This window comes from Micromys minutus, assembly GCF_963924665.1.
Source record: "Micromys minutus genome assembly, chromosome: 9".
In the NCBI taxonomy this organism is placed as follows: Eukaryota; Metazoa; Chordata; class Mammalia; order Rodentia; family Muridae; genus Micromys; species Micromys minutus.
In genome coordinates, this window is record NC_137978.1 from 22314225 (window position 1) to 22335553 (window position 21329).

The window sequence follows — 21329 nt, forward strand, 5'->3', positions numbered from 1 at the left end:
CTTTGCAGGGATCAACAATTATGTCCTCCCCTGGGAAGCAGGGACAAGCCTAGGTTCCTTCAGCCCTTTAGTGAGGCCACCAATCCTATTCAGCAGGGCTTTACACAGATAACATATTTAAGTCCTAAAGGCCTTACCTCTTAGTTCTACTACACATAGTAAAGATTCATCATATAAACAGATGCTATTGTTCTTACTCTGTGGATGAGGAAACCAGATGGGCATACAGACCTCCATAAATGATTCCAAGGTTAACTGACAGTAAGAGATGAGTCTGGACCATAACTACAGAACAGTATAGGACCAAGGACCAAGTTATAAGGCACTAGCAATGATTAACTTCCTTTGGTTTTCTTTAACTTCAGAGATAAATGTTTGTTTGTTTGTCAATTGGACAAATACGAATGCTCATTACCAATCAAATGCCCAAGTCAGGGTCACCCCAAGAGCAGATTTGTCTGTTAGGATAATGGCTATAAAGGGGGGTGGGGGGTGGGAAAAGAACCAAGGGGAACAGAGCTACCAACTGGCATAACAGGGACGTAGCTTTCCTTTCTCTGTGTGCTTCCAAGGAAGACTAACTTCAGTGGTGGAGCTGTATTTATAACAGGGCTTGTGGCTTATTAGCAGAAAACAGTCACAGTCCTCCAAGGCAGAGAACGGAGGTTCTCTTTCTACCTCCCATTTCTCCTCCCTCTACGCCTTTCTCTCTCATTTCAGTGCTTGGAGTGAACTGTGGGACAAGTCTCAGTTTTCTCATGTGCATCACGGAAACTACACATCGTCACTACCATCATTATTCTGTCCCACGGGGTTTATTTTTCAAGGAAAAGATGAGGCATGCAAGAGAAAGTGGCTGGTAAACTGTCAAGTTCTATACACAAAAGGTAGAAGCAGTTGGAGATTTGTAACTTGTCGTCTTGAGTTGCTAAAGACAGCAGCATCAAAATGACCTACTTTCTACTGCTATTTCCCTGGAGGGCTGTGAAGCTCTCCAGTGAATCCACCCAGGGCAAAGTCCCTGTCATAAGCAATGGCGATGTTCCATATTAATAAAGACACATGAACAAAGTCGAGCCTACAAACAGCCCATCTAGGGTTCATAAATTGGACCTTTGGAAGAGTGTCATTGCAGAGCACGTAAATGTTCTCTGAGTTCTAAGAGTGTTCTACTTAAGGTTCAAAACACACACTTTCCTGAGATGTCAAGTTGCAACCTGAGTGTGTTTCATGAGCTATTCATCAAATTTAAATACACAGCTTTGAGCAGCACAGCTTGATAGGAAGAAAAAATGCCGTTAATTGCAAGGGACAAAATGATAAAGAAGAGTACCAAATAACCAGGATCATAGCATCAACCTATTTATATAACAAACCTTAACTTCATGTGCATAAAGCCATATTACATATTAACAAATATTTATTACACTATGGAGAGGAACATGAAGATGAAGTAAGTATGATCATTTTGAGGTATTTAGCATCTTTCAAGGTACCCAGACTAAGGACATCTATAGAGTTAGAATCTTGTACATAAAATCAGGGTCCTAAGATGAATGGCAAGAATCTAATATATGTATACATCTTAGTTCTTCAGAACAGTAGAAAGGATACTGGTAAGGCATCTAAGTTCATCTAAGTTCTTGCCGCTAGGAGGTTAGCAAGAGGGTTTCTTGTCATTCAACACCAAGGACAGTTTGGTTCCTGGGCTCAGTGTTATAGTCAGCATGACACCCAACAGCAGACCTGGCACATAGTAGGTGTTCAGTGTACTTCTAATGAATGAATGAATGAATGAATGAATGAATGAATGAGTGAGTTAATGAACAGTTTCACGTTTAATTCTCAGAATCTGATAAGACATTGCTCTGGCATGTTGGTAGGATTTGGTGGAAAGCCAATAAAGAGAAGACCAAGAAGGCATTTTCCTGAAGTAACCCAGCACAAAGGGGCATTTGTGGCCCCCATTACCTGTGTTCTTTCCTTAGGGCCAAACTGTTTCTCTACATGATTTAGCTATGAAACACACCAGTGTATCCTCAGGAAGGTGAAGACCAAGAAGATGAAGGAAAAAAAAATAGAAAAAGTTTTCAAGATGTTTTTCATCTGTGTTGTTAATTCTCACAACTGGTTGGAGCCCCAAAATAAGGTGGAAAAAAAGTGGAGATGCTGGGGTGGGGGGTAGGCTTTTGTCTCAGAACACATGGCTTGCACGTGGTGGAGGCGGGATTCAGGTGAGACGTTGTCCATTTGAAGTCAGAGTTACTAAGAGCGTCCCAGTGTCATGAAAGCAAACTGCTTGGCTGATATCATCCAGCTGTGAAAGACCTCCAGAAGCCCCAGTCTATTTGCTTCCTTTTAAGAAATCTCACTCTTGGTTTTTACTGGGTGTGTGTATGGGGGGGTTATGTTTGTTTGTACTAGGCTTTCTTTAAATGGGACTTTACTGAAAGAAAACTTACACAAAACGTCAAAAAGAAACATCATGAAAGAAGACAAAGACTTTCCTAAAATGATCAGAAATTTGTAGGCAGTGCACAGACATGCTTGAGTTCACTGTGGTAGCAGAGCCCCAAAAAAGAAGTTGATTCTGATCACCAACATGCTCCCCCAATATCAGTTACCTCTAGAATCATTATTTTTGCTCCTTGTTTTAGCACTTTATGTAAATTGGATCATACTTTATTTCAGGTCTTTTGGTAACTGTTTTTTAACTATATATATATATATATATATATATATATATATATATATATATATATATATATATGGTTTGATATGGTTTGACCCATAACAATATCTATATGAAAACAGTTGTCACCTTTTCATGACAAGACAATCCAGTTACATGAAACTTACAAAGGAAAAAATATTTACATTTCTTTTCTTGGTGTTGTATGTGGCAAACAGGGAGAGACTTAACAGACATCTTCCCGACATAAATGAAGCCGTGCGGGAGCAGCTACTAGATAACATTACATTTGAAGGGAAGTTTTTATTTGAGGTATCCTGTGATGTTTTCACTCCCAATTATGTGTATTTGTGGGGGCAGAACACTTACCTCTCTGAACTCCAACTTCCTCACTTGTAGTCAGCAGAGAGTCTTAACTTAGAAGGTATCAAGGTTGTTGGGGAGCTACTGTCCCCTCCTCCATAAAGTCAGGGTGCAAAAAAAATCACACCGAGCTTCAGACATGGCAGCATAAAACTTTAGGGAGCTAAAGTCTGCCTCCAGACAGGTCACCAACTTCGTAAGTGTTCTTACGTATTACGTGTGTTATGACTGGGAGGAGCTGGTTGTATGAGAGTACTCAGAGCTTTCTAATAACCTTTATCACCATGACCCTTTTCTGGGTCATCCTTCTAGACTTATCCTCCCCCCCCACACACACATTGCTTGTGGATTAGAATGAAAAGACTGGGAAATTCAGACTATGATCCTAATTAAGAGATGAGCTGAAAATTTATAAAAGCAGGGGAAAAGGAGGAAGAACACTGGCTGAACAAAAGAAGGCTATTCAGAAGTCTATACATTGTATGCATTGTGATTTTATTCAATTTATATACATTTGTATGTAAACACCAATACATAAATGAAGATGTTAGTAACTGTGATGTTACTAATGGGGGTCTACCGCAGAGACCTGTATCATGGCAAGTTTTCCTCCTTTGCCACGTTCTAATTTTCCATAACGATCCTGCACCCCATCTGAAATAAAAAGGAGATATTTGTACAACATATGATAATTAAAGGTATATGAGCTGTTTTTGAGTGCATTCACCTGTTCTACATCCTCACTTAGAGCAGGGTGGTTCGCTTGACCTCTTTACATGGGAAGAAATTCAGTTTCAGAGATCTTGGGTAACTGGCCTGAGGTCAGCCACTACAACAAAATGAGTGTGGCATCATACCAGACCTTCTGAGGAAGTGTTGCACAGACTCTTTCTGCTAAGAGCTACGTTAGACGGACAAAAAAGGGAAGAGGAGACTCAGGACTGACAACATTTAAGAAAGCAATTATGCAAGTTCAAAAAGAAAAGATCCGGCCAGATGTTACTTTAAATGCAGCATTTTTAGGCATAAGGGTGCTTCTCAGCTCTAAGTCCTTTTCAGCATAGAGAAAATATAGTCCTGCCAGGAATTTGGAAGGTACTATTGTCTCTGATGATTTCACCTCTGACTTCTTCCTTGGCTCGAGCCTTAATAAAAATCAATCATACCCCCTTGTCTGTCTGTCACACAGAGGCGTTGCAAAGATTAATGAACACTATGGCGCTCCCTTGGGAAAAGAGCTATTTGAATACAATGTATCATTACAAGATTAATATTAATTATAACTTTTGCCCATTCATCAAATGCAATGCCTACCTTCCTATTAAAGGAAGGAAAGCTTCCTCAGGCACTCTTGCAGGAATGAGAAGAAAGAAAGTGGGCTTTCCCTGTGGCTTCTCTTTGAATGCTAGGCTTCATGACCGCGCCATTCATGTTTGCATTTCTTGTTCTTTGCCGCCCCTACCCACCCACCAGACTTGCTTCTGTAGTGCCAGCATTACTCCCTTCAGGACCATCTTATACATGTCAGGGACAGAGATAGCTTTCTGGAAATATAACCTGTGTAGTTTCATAGAGCCCTGTGCACAGAAGAGCCCATATTTGCTGCCTCAGAGCTCATAGTTTATCTTGGAACTTGTATTTTACAAATGAAGTTGGCTATTGGCCCGGACCTCTAGACGAGTTCTCAGAAATTTTGTCTGTTTGGTAGGTTTTTTGGGTTTGTTTGCTTGCTTGCTTGCTCTCTGCAGTGCTAAGGATTAAATGTGGAGCCATGTCATTAAGCAAGCATGCTATCCCTGAGTTACATCCCCAGCCTTATTTTCTCAGCCACTCTTTCTATAATCCCTGGAAATCATACAACATCTTTCTTCCTCTCATCACCCATGCTTCCCACCATCTCTAACAGAGGCACAAGAAGGATCTGAGTTGGGTGGGTGTTCTGTGCAAAGTCTTATAGTGGGGTATAGATAAGAGGTGTCCTTGCTCTGGGTTAGCAAGTGTACAATGTGGCGAACAGAGCCAGTGTCTCTATGTGACAAACTTCTTATTTATTACTGTTTCCTATTGCTATGATAAAGACTGTGAACAAAGCTGCTTGGGGGAAGTAAGGGTTTATTTGGCTATAAGTGATCATAGTCTATCACTGGGGGACCCCAAGATAGGAACTCAAGCATGGAAGGAACCTGGATGCAGAAACTCAGGCAGAGCGTGATGGAAGTGCTGCTGACTACCTTGTTCCCCATGGCTCGCTCAGCTTTCTTTTAATACAGCCTAGGACTACCTACCCCAAATGGGTGGGCCCTGCACCACCAATCATTAATCAAGAAAATGCCCACACAGACTCGCCTACCAGCAATCTGATGGTTGCTTTTTCTCAATAAAGGCTCCTTCTTTCCAGATGACTAGTTTGTGTCAGCCAGCATAACCTCTGACCTCCATACCCAGCAGATCCCAGGAAAGGGATAGTAGTACCCCATCTGTAAACCAGAGTCCTGTGCTATGGGAAAATGTTTGTCTTGCCTTTCCCGGGTCAGGCATAGCACAACAACCTGCTGTAGGATCAGTTGCCAGTAGCTGGTGAGCTGTGTGCACACCTTCAGTCATAGCAAGCATCACTTCAAGTCTACTGAAGGGTCTGTCCTTCCTTCTGGTATTTTTATGCCTGAATAAACATGTCATTAAGTGACACCAAGCTATTTGCTAATTGAGTCAAAGGTATCGAAATAATGTAAAATATTAGCAACGAGGAGAGTAAGATGTAAGAATGTAGGCTCTCTATAATCATTGAAACTTTTCTGTCTGTCTGGAAGTGTTTTAAAATAAGAACTTCGGGGGGAAGGACAGAGAATCCAAAAGGAAAGAAAACAGTATGCTCTATCTGTTTGCTGGGTTTTGATCCAGACGCTTTACACTTCCGTCTTGCCCCAAGCCTGCAAAATGTGTTGCAGATCGTTACTGAAAAACCTCTCCCTAAAAGTACAGCTCTGCTCTCTCTTCCTCTTCCTCCTCCCACCACTGTCCTCCATGCTAGGCCTTTGGGTTTCTTTGCCTGCGAACAGTAAGTGCTGCTCCTTCCTGCTCACCTCCCTACCGAGCACTGTCTAGTCCCATCCTCCACCTTTTCTCTTTATAACCTGAATGCTTATATCCTCCTATTCCAGTTATAGGACATGGAAGTCTAGGGTCACACAGTACGCGTTCAAAGAGAGAGCTGGTCTGCCTGGTTATTGGACAGGCATTTTTATTTCCATTTGTAAAGGTGTCCTCTGAGTATCTCCTGGGGTCTGACCACTGGCTATTATAGTGCCAGGGTTACAGAGCTACAGGGTGGGGGCCAGTGCCCAGCTAGTTATCGTAGCAAGTGTTAGTGCTGAGCTAGTTACAACCCTGAGTAATAAGTGTGAGCACAGCCCTGCCTCCCACTTGTATCAGTTCCCTCTGCCTTAGTTGTGATAAGTGGGACACTGCAGGATAAGAATTTGGAAAATATACGTACGGAGACAGCATGTGAAATCACAAAAGGATTAATAAAAGTAGTTTAATAAAAAATAAACAGCTATTATGAGGGTAAAAGAATTTGGAAAGTGACCAGTTTAACATAATTTTAAGTGGAGCAGTCTGCTTTAAAAAAAAAAAAAGACTGTGGTAGGCCTGGGCCTGAAAATGAAAAGACAAAGGCTCAAGATGCCACAAGGTCTGTGAGTCAGGCACGTACATCCCAGGATGTGTCTACCACGGTACCAACACACATAACTTCACCTGCACGGCACTGTGGGATAGCTCTGAAGAGGCTGGCCTTTTGAAGTCCTTCTGCTGGCACAATTCTGTAATTCCTATGTAAAGCTGGAGTGAAGAATCAGGTCTCTTCTTCCCTTTCATGGAGAAAAGTGCCTGGCGATATTTTATCTTACAGTCATTTTGCATATCTGCTGATTCCAACAGCTCTGAGCAGACTCCTCCCCTTCTGGCTGGGTCGCTGAAAGTCTGGTCCCAGTTACAGAGGCTGCAGGTGGTGATGGTGAAAGGCACTGAAGCTGTGAAACCCAAGCGGCTGGGGAGTGGTTGGACTTTTTCTTTTATTAGAGGCTGGGAGTGGGGTGGGAGGGTTCTGCCCCTTTAGGCAAAACTTTCTTGAAAAAGTGTTCTTAGAAAAAGGAGGAGGAAGGGGTGCTCTGGGACGGGAGAGAAAGGGAGGGGGAGGGGAGAGGGAGGGAGGAAAGAAAGGGAGGGGAGGGGGAGGAGGAAAGGGAGGGGGAAAGGGAGAGAGAGGGAGAGGGAGGAGAATCTTGGAGTTGAGACAGCATTGCAAAGGTAAAGAAGAAGAAAGGCAAGGCATGTGCAAGACTGGCTTGAAATAAGTTTTATTGAAAACACCTAAATTCATGTCTATGAGTCGAGGATCATGGAAAAGGAGGCGGAGGAAGCCACCTCCGGTGGTTTTGTGGGTTTTCAAGTAACATACAGGATGTTGAGTTTTAATCCCTCTTTTACCCTGAAGTGTGCACACACTGCAGGGATAAACAAATTCCTGATTCTGTGAAGTGTGCATCCACAAAAAGCTTTCTGTTTCTCTGAAATCACACTTTATTTCTTCCTCTTTCTGGTATTTGGGCAGGTATTTGATGCCATGCACGCTCAGCTCTTCGTGTGACGAGAAAGGATGTGTGGCCTCCCTGAGGCTTCTCTGTAAACATGTTTGAAAACACGGAATAAGCATGCTAAAGCCAGCAGGACTGCTGGGTCTTACCAGTGGCTGCTGTATGCTTGTGTTCTGGAATGTTGCTAATTAGCTGCCGTTCCTCAGTCTGTGTGAAGAATCTGCCTGCTCTCTATATCTGAAACTTCATTAATTCACTTAAATTATAACACAAATTCAGTGTTTATTAACCTAGGTCTTAAGTCAATACCCTGAGGTATTAATTGAGACCCATGAACAGTTGGCTATGGAAGGACTGTCCTGAGGAGGGAAAAATAGTGTTTCAATTACAGACAGATATAGGATCTTGAATGCACTGGATTTTTTTTCAGGGGTGGGTGTACATTTGTTTATTTATTTGGTTGGTTTTTGGGGGGCGTTTTGTTTTGTATGGAACAGTTTAAGAATTTCCCAGAAAGCAGGTAATAAAGGAGACCCCCTAGCATCTGTGCAAAGCTTCACGTTTGGTTCCACCTGAAAGTCCGGTTCAGAGTTTCCCTGTGACCCTGGCACAACCAGAAGGGAAGTCTTGGCTTTGTTTATTATAACAAGAGCCACAAGACTCCCAGGCCAATAAACATGTTCACTTAAAACTCCAGACAGCTTCTCTAGACTGGAGTCTTATCATCAGGAGACCTCAATTTACCTCTAGGTTAAGGGAGAGAATCCATGAAGAGAAAGGAATAGTCTATGCCTCAGACGTGTTCTGGTCAGTGTTGCTGAGAGTTCCCAGTGACCCACCTAAGCATTTTCCCCAGAATGAATGACTTGCCTGGGAACAGCACAGCCAAACAGTTGCCCGGACATGGCCGTAGCTAGCCGGTTTCATTTAGAAGAAAAGCAGAGAGAGGGGGAAAGCCTCCCTCATTTCTCCTCAGGACAGCAAACACTCAGAAATGACATCACACACCCCACAGAGCCCCGGGATGACTAAGGCAGAAGTAGCCTGAGAAAACTCCGCTCTGCCCTGAGTTTTAGGGCACAGTTATGCAGATGAGCGTCTGGGCGCAGGTTCCCGCCTTCTTCCTCTGAGGAAGTTTCTTGGTAGATCACTGACACCTCATCCCGGCGAGGGGGTGAAAACTTGGCACCAGCCACCACCACCACCACCACCCCCCTTCCCGGGCAGAGCACCAGAAAGAGCTTGGAAGCAAGGAGTCCGGCAAGCAAACAATGAAGGAACAAGGGGGCACCGTCAGTGGCGCCGGGAGCAGCCGAAGTGGAGGAGCCTCGGCTATGGCCAGCCTGCAGCCGCTGCAGCCTAACTACCTGTCTGTGTGTTTGTTTGCAGAAGAATCATATCAGAAACTAGCAATGGAGACGCTGGAGGAACTAGACTGGTGCCTAGACCAGCTAGAGACCATCCAGACCTACCGCTCTGTCAGCGAGATGGCTTCAAACAAGGTAAGGACACCCCTTTCTCTAACTACAACCAAAGTGCCAGGCAGGCTCTTGTGTGTTGACTTGGTCGAAGTGCTGCACTTTCTTTGCTCGTACTTTGCTCCCACAGTAAACTGAAATGTCTCAGTCCGTGTTAATGCCCAGAAACAAACTTCCGAATTTGTACGCTATCGAATATAAGTTAGAGGCTTTCCGCATTGCTTCCAGGTCGGTTCACGAATACAAGTGCCTCTTTAAAAAATAATGGTTTGTAAAAAACTAAAATCTGCCTGAGTCTTGCCACATTTTAATCGGCTCACTAGACACGTGTTCGACAAGAAAGTAGGTTCATCACTTTTTTTTTTAAATGAGAACACAAATTTCCTTCATGTCTGACTTTTTTTTTTTTTTTTTTTTTTTTGGCTAGAAATAAAGGCATTTGGGGTTTTTTACACTTCCTTAATGTTGCTGACATTGTCTGAGACTTAAAAAGAAGAAGAAAGAAAGAAACGATATACTTGGCCTTCTACCTCAGAAAGTTGGGTTTTGTTTTGTTCTTAATTTAAAAGGTGAAAAATCATTTAGAATTAAAATCTGTCTGTACTAAAGAAGAAAAAAACACCCTGACTTTATTTACAATGTCCAGAAAAACAAAACAAAACTTGGCGCTGAGGAGCTTTAATTATTCGTCATTATCTCATTTGTTTAATTAACATCTGGACAGAGTACTGGTTTATATAGTGAGGTTGCTAGTTGTCTTCCTGCTTGTTTACAGGTTTTCATGCAGATTTTAACTGTATGTGTGTGTGTGTGCATGTGTTCAAGTGGTTGTGTTTGTGTGCAGGGGTGTGTGTCTGTGTGTGTGGTAGAAGTCATGAAGTTATATCGGTATCTACATAGGTGTACTTGAAGGGATGAGTATCTACATAGGAGTAGTTGAAGGGAAAACCTTGCCTCTACTGCACCGGGCAGAGTATACACACCCTCAAAGCTCCCTACAACTCTAGCTTGAGGTATTGCGCTATTGTCCTACATTTCTAAGACTGGAAGAGACTTTGTGCCCCACCTACTCTTTCAGTCCAAGGTGTACTCCTGATTGAACTTCCCCTTCTTTCCTGGGTGAAAAGCATCACTTTGGAACAGAGCTTGCTGGCTCCTCTTTAAATCACCATAACAGAGGAAACAGGGCATCTTTAGATGCTGGTGTGTGTGTGTGTGTGTGTGTATGTGTGTGTGTGTGTGTGTGTACTCGAGTGTTAATAGTAGTAGGGTCTTTCTTACTCTGAAACTCTTTCTCTGACTGATCAGTAACAGGGCTGAAATGAGCCCCATCTGAAATGTTAGCTCAGAGTTTAACTCTGTGGGGAGTAAAGAAAGAGGACACACTGGGGTTTTAACTAGTATTTTCTGACTTCTCCCAAGCGGGGACTTTCCAGGTTGATGTAAAACCCAGCCACTTCCCCATGCTGGGGGCTTTGCTGGGGGCTTCACTGTGTAACTTCTCTAAATCACTCTGGGACTTATATAGAATGTTTTGCAGTGGCTTTGCCTGCCTCACAGCGTCAGCAGCTATTGGGTTGTCTCTTATTTTGTGATATTTGATGCAACCTGTGGATCTAAAACTCAGTGATAATATTTTCACTCTGAAGGCCATGAATCTCTGGACTCACCACGATAGAGCAAAGGACTAACCAGAGGAGAACAAAAGCAGACAATCTTCAGATTGCCATTAGTTTGCATGCCATGTGTGTGTCTAGAGTGCTGGCCTTGGCCACTGCCTTATTAAAAATGTGTCACTGAACATGACAGGAGCCATGTATGGAGACCAGATATTCTCAGTCCCGCAAGCTTCCACTCCTCCCTAACGGTTGTCCAAGGCAGGAAGCAATAAAAGTTGAATAGAGCTAACACTGAAGAGATGCCACGCTGTTATCTGAAGCAGAAGTGTGCTGTCTCATCTGTCAGCAAGGTCCCCAGTGGGAAGGTGACAGGGCAAAGCAGTTCTGCAACAGGTGAATAAGGGAATGCCATTTTAAAGATCTCTGCCCTGAGTTGCCTCCTTCACCGTTGGTCAGATGATTGTCTTGGATGGTTCTGAGCACAATGACTTGGGCTTAATGGATAATCCAACAGCACACTGAGTGCATTGTGACCACCAGAAAGAAGCTATCAGTATTCACTGGGACAGTAAGACTAAGTTACACACCATGAAATTTTTCCTCTCCATTAATATTAAAATGTTGGAATTATTTGAGAGGTCTGTGTAGTTGAGAACGTTCGCTTTGGTATCACTAAGTAGCCAAGTTTGGTTGTAGTGTGTTTATACTTACTGAACAAAGGTGCCCCAGCAAAACTGAATTACAGAGCTGAAAGGGAGCGAAGATATAACACTTTACAGAGGTGTAAGACTATGAAGAGCTTCAGCATTGGAGATTCGTGGTTTAAATTTTGCCAGTCTTACCTGCTAGTCATTTAACTGCCCAGACATTCAGTTTTATAGTATAAAGGTTTAGAGTACCCAAAGCACTTAGTAAAGTCCCTGCCAGGAAGTAGGAATCCAATGGGTGATCCCAATCAACACCAACTACATTGTTGCAAAACCAAATCTGTGTCCTTGGGTTTCAGAGCTGACCCAAAGGCTATTGTTAACACAGTCCGAACTGAACTTCAGAGTGCAGATGGCAGAGCCTGCCCAGTGAAGGGAGTGATACTTAGTACCTTAGGTGCCAGTCTGTAGAAGAGGTGAAGAATGCCTGTCTAGGAGGGAGAAAGCAAACCGCCTTTAGGGGTTTCTTACACCTGGATTGAGCAATGCTTTCTTGTTTATTTATGATTTTCCTTGAGCCATCTGTGGCCTTTAGAAATGAAGGCATTCGAAGGTGTAGCTGATTTCCCCTATGCTTCTTCAAGCAGGTTGGCAGTAACTGTTCTCGTACCTAACAAAACCAGTCTTTTTCTTTGCCTCACTCTCTGGATCCTTAAATATTAGCAATAGGTCCAAGTAGAATTTCAAAATTTCAGAGACACTCGCAGCCAGATTAGTGTTAAAAGAAGATTCCCTTTTTCAAACTTAAAGAGAAAAGAAAAAGTTAAAATGGCAAGGAGATGGAACGGGTGAGCAGGGGTTTGAAGGACGCAGACTTGGTTTCTGGTGCTGGGAAGAAAGCCTGGGCCCCTCCATCGGCAGTCCGAGTTAGAGCTTAGGCATGTCTGCAGTCCCCTCTTCGATTTGTACCTTAATGTTGTCTGAGTGTTGTCAGTTCTCTTCACCTGGAAGAATTAATTGTCTTCCCCTTCAGCAAAACCTGTTAGAGGGTGAGTTCATCTGCCAAAAAAACAGTCTGCTGTTTTGAAAACAGGATGCCTGAGCTCTGCCCCCTCCCCCCCAAAAAAAAAGAGGAACGGAAAGAGAAACAGTATAGAGAGGAAGAAAGCAAACAGCCCCACAGGGATCCCCGGGTCAAGTACAGCACAAACAGTGACCTCTCTTTCCGACCTTCACTATGGCTCAGTTCCTGAGCTCCTGTCACCAAAGCCAACCCACGTCATCAGAGGAGGATAGGAGGAATGGCACAGCTGCTGTGAGGGTGACTAGAATTTCCTGTCGCCTTCCTGACCAACGCAGTCAGAGAAGTCCGGGGTTGCAACAACAGGGGCTGAGAAAGGAGGGGCCCAGAACAATCAATCTTAGGGAGGCAGGGCAGGACTGGGAAGGGAGGTGTTCCTTCCCACTTTGGACGGAGGATTTTCAGGTGAAAAGCATCAAAAGGCTTATTCATACCCAGTAGAGTGAATGTAGAAAGACAGGCATATTGTATTTTCAACTGCAGCTATATTCAAACCATTAGTCACAGCCCCCAGATACTCTCCAAACACCCTGCTGGGGGACGTTTTTCTTTCTCTATCAGCTTTGCCTGGGACAGGTTTGGACCCAGATGATGAAATTGGATGTTCTGAAATTGAAAAGTATGGTCTCAGATACCAGTGCTTCCTTTGGACTAGAAAGCTGGAATAAAGGACTTGAGTAAATGTTTGCTGAAGAACCTTACCAGATGGAAATGAAAGATAAGGGGTACTTTCTTGAGGCATCCTGAGATCACATAAGATGCCATCACTGGAGAAGGGAGTCCTCCTAGCTTATTTTATCAGCTCCTCTGAGAACCTGTTCCAGCTAATTGCCTGGGCTCTTAGAAGGGAGGGGCTAAAGTCAATTCCACCAACCTAGAGGCACTAGTAAACCTGAATGTGTGTTGCTGGTCAGGAGCAAGGCAAGACAAGTGCTCTAAAGTTGAGGAAGTCATTTCTGGACTCCCAAACAACCAATCAGTCACTATGGGAAACACTGGTCCTAAGAGAATTGAAAGGAAATAGATCTCCTTGGCCAATAGATGCATCTATCAGGAGAAGGGAAGCAGCTAGTTGAAGGATTAATTGAAGATAATAGTGAGAGAGAGGTTTCCCTTAACACAGAGGGGCCTTTTACTGGTCCCTAGGCTTCAAAGGAGCCTTAGTATGGTTTCTTCCAGCTGTGCAGAAAGGCTTCATCAGACTAAAGAAATACATGTGTTCTCTGCTAGACTTCACCACGCCTCTGGGCAGACTCCTCATTCTCTGCCCACATGGCTCTTACCCTTCTTCTGAGGGCCTCTGTGTAGATGTGCTTCTACCCAGGTACACAGGCTGAGGCCCCAGGCACAGCCATGTAGCACAATCACAGGACTGGGGAGAAAGTGAGTGTGGGCATGGACATAGGCTGTGGCAGAGGGCTCACACAAGCTCAACTGTGAGGTCCTGAGTGAATAGGAGAATATAGTCCAAGTTGATGGAGGCTAAGCTCTGGTTGACCTTCTAAACTGTGATGGATATCTATCAAGTTAGCAATTGTAGTCTTAAACATTTAGGCTTATAGTATGTAAGCACCCTGACAAACGTTGGGGATGATCTTGCTCTAAAGCATAAAGTGAACACTGGTTCTTACCAGCAGGAGGGGAGGTGTGTATTCTTTGACCCAGTTTTCTCTCTTTACTGGCTTAGCTTAAAGTGAAAGAACCTGAATATAAGCTATGAGTTTAAATTCTTAGCTCTACCTTTACTGGGAACACTTTCGAGAGCAGCAGAATCATTAAAAATCTTTTCATTTCCTTATTATAAAACAAAAATCGTTGGGATAGATTATATTTGAGGTTTACTTTGGGTCTTGAAATTATGTTGGTAGACAGCCAATGTCTCACACAGGGGTAGATGACTGTCTGCAGATACTTGGCTAAGTCCTTTACCCATATTCTTTTGAGAATATACAGACTGTCTGAGATAGGCACTACTACAGTGGTTAAAGTGGGGTTGAGCGGAAATAACTTATTTAGCATGAGTAGAATCACTATGCCGGGAAATGTAGCTCATTAGTAGAGTGCTTGCTACCAGGCATGGGGCTCTAAGATCCAACCCTAATTAAAACACAAACACACACACACACAAACACACACACACACACACACACACACACACACACACACACACACACACACATTCAAGAGGTTTTAATTCTTGGTACTGAGAATATGGCCCAGTGGTAGAATGCTTGCCTAACACACATGAAGCTCTAGATTTGATGGGGCTGCAAGAATGTCAGGGATCATGGTCAGGGTCCCAATGGGACAAATAAATGGAAGCGAGTGCAGAGGTGCTTAGTGGTTCTTCACCGGGAACTTTGCAACGTTGGAGGTCTGAGCCATATTGCTTAGGTCTGGTTCAGATTTCTAATGTGCAGTTCTTGTCCTCAAACCGAGCCATTCATTTCAGATTCAGCTTGGGCTAGAAAGTTGTCCTTCTAACACCGGTAAGGGGGAAAACTGTCATAGTTCTAGAAAATGGTGGATGACCACTCAAGAAAATGTGTCTGTCCATGTCAGACACATCCTTTGCTTCTTGTAGATTACTGTACAAAACTGCAGCTTTCATTGCTTTTCCTAAATTCACAAGACAGCAAATTTTTCTTTAAAATTCCTTTTTACACTGACTAGCCACCTTCTCACTCCCTCCCCTCCCCTCCACATGAAAGATTTTGATTTTAGTGACAACCAGGAGGATGTCCTTCCCTGGCCTGTCAGGTGGCCATAAAACAGAGGTTAACACCTCTGTATCTCAGCCACCTGGGCTGAGGAACTCCTGGCTTCAGAGGGCCTTCTTAGATTGTTCCATTCATAGATGAAAGGAAACCCTTAGCTCAGAGTCTTTACTTACTGTTGTTTAAATCTTTCTTTGTGCAACAGAATATAGCTGTGTTCTTGAGTGTGATTCAGCACTTGAAATGCTACTCTTTTGAAAGTGTAGCACAGAGAAGAGTTTAGAGGCTGGTACTCTGTAATAAAAGTGATTAGTAGTGTTTTACTTAATCTAAGTATTTCTACAGATGTATGTATGCACAGGAGTCAGTTTCCTTATTGAATTCTAACCCAGTTCACCCCACTTTTGTTGAACTCACTCGCAAGTTCCGTAACTGAGCAAGGATCTCAGACAGGATTCCAATGCTGTGTCACTCTGGCCAGCGCTGGGAGAACAATATAGCCAGGGAGTCAACTATAAATCTAAAATAGCAGTTTTGAAATATTGCATTGCAGCAAGTTAATGGACTTAGCATTTGGTTTCCACGTCTTATACTTCCCTGCCTTTGCATGTTTGATCTTTAAGAATAACTCCCAGACTCCCCACTCCACCAAGTTCCTTGCCATTGTTATCTATGGAAGTCAAGCCAGGGGTGAGGCTCTTTCTTACGCAATTCTTCCAAAATATTTAACTTCTAGGTGAAATGGGTTCAGTGGACAAGGATCATCCACAGTTATGAAAACCAAAATACCCTACCAGAAGACGCCAGGGCGCACCCGTGCTGGTCCATGGGGGTTCCCTCCTGGCGGCATCTCGCCAATTCTTAGTTGGATTTCCTGCACAGACCCACCTTAGCTCTTTTCAGGACCTACCAGCCTCTTTCTGACTTGCCCCCCTCTGCACGTGATGTCTCCCTCAGCCGGTGCCGAACTCTTCAGTCTTTAGGAGATTCTCCTATCACTTTCTTTGTTCGATTTACTTTAAAGTAGCCAAATGTCATACAAACAAAGGACTGTTAAGATACTTAAAATTGAAGAAGATAGTGTGTGCCCATTTTGGAGAGAGCACCGATAATCTTCTTTTCTGAGTAGGGAGTAGCATTTAAAGCTAGAAGCCACACATGTCTGCCCAGCAATCACAGTGCCCTTCCAAAACCAATTGCAATGATAAGACAGAGGGCTGTGGAAGTCCCAAGGCCTCCCAGATTGATGTATAGCAAGTTTATTAAGGTAAAACTCACTTTCAAGGTGGACTCAGTGTAGTTGTCTTAAGTTTTTAATTTAAAAGTAAATTTAAATTTTGCTCCTAGGAACCTTACAAGATCACATTGCCCTTTCTTTGCTTGCAATAGACTGTATAGTATTCTAACCTTGAACAAAGATGAAATCAGAGTACAGTTTCCTAGAAGTTTTAAAAAGAAGATCCAACCAATATTTTTTAAAAAGTGGATTTTAGAGAAGTATTGGCATCTAATGCCTTAACTAAAAAAAAATCACTGAATAAAAACATCGTTCCAATTGAATTAGATTGGTTGTGCTACACAGAGGAGAAGGTAAACTATAAGTGTTGACCTGACAATTAATGTCCTTGGTCACTATAGGTGGTGACATTTAATAGATAATTTTAATTACAGTTTTACACAATTGAACTGGGCACAATCCTGCAACTTTCAGTCAAGAAAGGAACTTTAAAAGTCCTATTTATATATTTACCTAACAGGGGAGATGCCATGCTCATGGTAGTGAGCTCAGGATGAAGGAGGCTCATCTATTGAATTCTGAATGTACAGATTCTTGTGATCTCCAAAAGTGTAAAAAAAACGGATGTGTAATTTGTGGTAGTGGGGGATGGTGTTTCTGTGCTTCTGTTACTTTCAGGAAAGAAATAATTTAATTAAATATTATTTATTTGAAGTCCTTTTACAGATGAACAATCTTATAAATAAGGCCTATTTTTTTCTCAATACAAAGTGAAGATGAAATATCTAATATAATTTTTAAAACCCCTTTAAAATACAAGGTATAATCTCAATGAAAAGTAGTTTTATTGTGGTGTAACTTCTCTTAGAGGATCATGGGAAGGTTATGGTACCATGATAGAGGTCTCATTTCAAATCCTATGGTAATCCTCCTCATTTTCCCTTTCCTCTGTTGGGAACTAAGATGGCTTTATGTGTTTCTAAAATAGCCACCATACTGTGGATTCTTCCAGCTACTTAGCAGAGTGGCTAGCCTAGCAAATTGAGATCGAGGTAGGAATCCCAGGTTAACCTCTTCTACCCCTGCAATGTCTATTTCCAGTGAAAGTCTCAATGGAAGCTCTCATGTCTTAACTAAGTTGCCCATTCTTGAGTCCTATTGCCTGAACCACAATAGCGTAAGCTCAGTTCTCTTGGCAGCTGCTCACTGATGAACACTGTCAATGCTTGTAAGCATTTTGAGTCAGATCAATCTCACTCAGAGAATATATAGGCTTATTTTTATTGTAAACTGCTCACTGTGGCTCAAGATGAGTTCATTATTTACTAAAATTTAGAAAATTCAGGTAAATACTTTAAATGCTTTGTAATAGATGTAAACAATTATTAATTATTCAAAATTTTTAGAACAAAAAAGAAGTTGGAGAAAATAAAGTAACTTGGAGAATTGTGTTGGTATGTTTATTCAGGAGCTATTCCATGTTTAAAAGATTCCTGACATGCTAACTTCAGGTCTTTTGATATCTACACATTTCCAGCCATTGTATACATTTTATAATGGTTCAGTATAAGATGAAACTCCTTAGGATAGAGTAAGAAATGAAAAGAAAAATTACAAAGCCTCCAGTGAATAAAAATGTTTGATGTTTAGGCAACTGGGATAAAAAGGAAGACTTGAACTAAAAGCTAAACTATCTAAGAGGAGATTACACTGGAAGGAAACTTGAAAAAGAACCCAAATATTAATTTTAATATAGGAGAAAAATAGAGACAAATTACAAAAAAAATACCTAGATATTACTGACTTTGGTTGGTCAAGAAGGTGGCTTTCAAAGTTCCTTTTTACCGTTATTATCAGAACATTTGTTGGAACTGTGGTTGAGAGCAGCGGAGCGTCATTATCAGGTGTGGAATAGTACACACCGTCTCTGTCAGCCTCCCTTGTCCTCATTTCATTACCCAAAGACCCCCTCCCATTCTCACACAGCCAGGCCCTGTGCTATGAACCTCTCCTCTGTGCACAGCCTTGCCCGTATTTCTGCAGACCAGCTTCTTACTGTCCTATCAGGTAACATCACAGCCGGCCTTTGAGAGACCTAGGATTTGATATGTTTCCAGTGAGTTTTCACATGCCCACTCAATTATGTGGAGCTAAGAACCTTCTGAAAATTCGCTAGTAAAGTAAGTGTAACTTGGTTTACTTGTAGCCTGAAACTTGACAGGCCCACTGTGATGCCTGCTGCTGGCTCCATTCTGACTGATGACTGAGAAACAGCCATGGTGACTGACACTGGTTATATTTTTCTTGGCCAGGCGAATGCGGGATTTGTGCTCCTGACAGGATGAGCACCACTGACTTTTCCCTCAGGATCTGGTTGCACAAAGCTCATTTGCATCTTTCTTAGCATCACTCGATTGTGTCCTTGGGACTGTTTCGACAAGGGCGGCCAGTTTTATCTTTTCAATGTTTAACAGTCAGACTATTTTTTTCATTTCCAAGAACTTTTTTTTAAACTTGTTAGAGATATTTTTGTACTAATATTTCATATCATCAAAATGCTTTTATATGATTAAAATCTGCATAAGGGTATTGCCTAGTGGTATGTTATATGACTAACAAAGTAAATTTTCAAACTTAAAAATTCATATGTTGCTTTTCAAGGAAAGATCCAGAGAGTGTTTAGAGTCTGTGTACCTCAGTATATCTGGGTGTACTCAATAGTAGTATGCACTTGAACTCTGGAGGTCAATAACAAATACCTTCCTTTATTGTCTACACCATACAGAATATCTGATATCTAATATCTAAAATATAGCATTATACAATATATATCATTATATAATATATAACATACTATATATATATTTAAAAAAAAACATGGGATATCTCATTGAACCAAAATGGCAAGCTACTTTGGCTTGAGTGGCCGGCCAATAAATCCCAGGATTCATCCTACACCTTTCTCCTCAACCCATGCTAGAGTTACAGCCTTGCACCACCACACCCAGCTTTTCATCAGGGAATCCAAATTCAGGTCCGAAGGTTTGTTTGGACAACAAGCAGTCTATACACTGAGCCATCTCCCCAGCCCAATGGAACTCTTACCACAGAAAACCAAGATGCTAAAATAGGACAACTTAGCCAAAGATGATGAACCCCCGCGGATAAATAGATCTTTTTTCAGTATAGTAAATGCATTTGGTTAAAATGAATAAAGCCTTAGTCTTTCCCATGTAGACATTTGATAGGAGTCACTCAAAAAACAGGCTTCACTCTTTTCATCCATGCTTCTTGATCTGACCACATGACCCAGAACTACAATACCCAGAAAACTCTGAGTCTGCCTCAGGAAACACTGGCTATAGGGCAGCTTAGGTTTCCAAAGCTCATTTCTTCTCTTAAGGCTTATGTGCTCTAGGAACTAGGGTGCCACATTACAGTGCTAAATAAAAGATATGGTATGTGGGCATGTGTAAATACACCTTTCCTGTGGGCAGACATGGGAAGCATGCTGTGGGTCATTAGGAAGCTGTCTAGTCAGTTTGGCATTGTTTGGCTTACTTTTCTTTCAAATAGTCTGCATCCATCTGAACATGCATCTGAACCTTCAGAGCCTCATGACAGCTGCTCTTTTACACCCCTTCCTTATATCTGGGGTGCTGGTCTGTCAGTCAGCAACACTCCCTGTTGCGTGGTACATGACTGCTTTGCAATTACAGAACCATAGTTTTTACCCTGGCATTTTGTTGCTGCTGGTACTATATTCTTACTTCGGTAGCATTTTCAACTAAATCATATGTAACTATATTGACTTCGACTCTACAGATCTGAGCAAATACATCCACAGCACAGATATCCTATGGCAGGTAGGCAGTGTGTGGTCATGCCAGGCTTTGGTCAATACCTGGAGAAGGATAAAGTCTCCTAAGTACAAAAAAAAAAATGCCTAATTTAAAGAAGCACCAACCCATACTAACATCCTTTTCCAAACATGCCTTTTTTTTTTTTTTTCAATGTTATGGCCTTAATATCAGCCCATTTCCAATTACAGTTTTCATAATAAATAAGAAGATAAAAGCTTCATTTATCTTTCTGGCAATTCTGGTTACACTCCTTAGCCTGGTAAATGTTCTAAATGTCAATGAGCAAGCCTGCACCTGTGTGAGTAACTCATGTATCATGTGACCTGCATGACATGGCGCTTCATTATACATGTGGTGGGAATTTTGCAGTAGTTATGCAAGCTACTCTCAACAACAAAAATAGCTTAGTTGCTAAAGAGCTACAAGAAACTTCCACGCAGCTGGGAACCCAAGGCCCGAGATTAAACTCAGAAATGAAACCTAGCTTCAAGCATAAATTCCATGGCGTCAAGTGCCCACTAGGTAGAGATATGTCTAGCTGTCCCACTTTAAAGATGGAAACTCTTGGTCTTTCATGGGCTCAGTAACTTGCAGTTTTGTAGACTAGGTTGCAGCATAGGCATTGATTTACAGATTCCAGAGAACACTCAGCTGTCTCTTTATCACATTTATAGAGCCTACTGACTTCTGTGGTGGGGCTTCCTTTGTATTACTGAAGTCCAGTACCAGGGCAAGAATAAAGTGCCTTTTTTTCATGTAAAAACTAGATGTTCATCTCTGAATGTCTCTATCCCAACAGACTTGTACATCTTGGGATACATTGTGGTGAAAGTGTGCGTTCATCTGGTCTAAAGTATTGTGGCTAGGACAGGAAAGCAATATACAGAATATTTCTCTTCTAATGGGATAAAAATTACCCTAGACACTTGTTTTCACCATTTAGAGTTTACAAACATGTCTAAACCTTCCATTTGTGGCAGATATTTCTCAATTTGTAATGTGTATAGTCCAACATGAGGCAGGCCACGGTACTG

The 21329-nt window shown here is 42.2% G+C and overlaps 1 protein-coding gene across 2 annotated transcripts in view; it reads left to right on the forward strand.

Moving 5' to 3' along the window:
• The window catches only part of PDE4B (phosphodiesterase 4B), a gene marked incomplete at both ends in the record, with an annotated part of 442442 nt that overhangs the window by 395182 nt on the left and 25931 nt on the right, over positions 1-21329 (forward strand). For both annotated transcript variants that reach the window (XM_080921154.1, XM_080921155.1), the window contains one exon: positions 9043-9155. In XM_080921154.1, coding sequence (XP_080777280.1) covers positions 9043-9155 — 113 coding nt within the window. The remainder of the gene's footprint in view (positions 1-9042; positions 9156-21329) is intronic.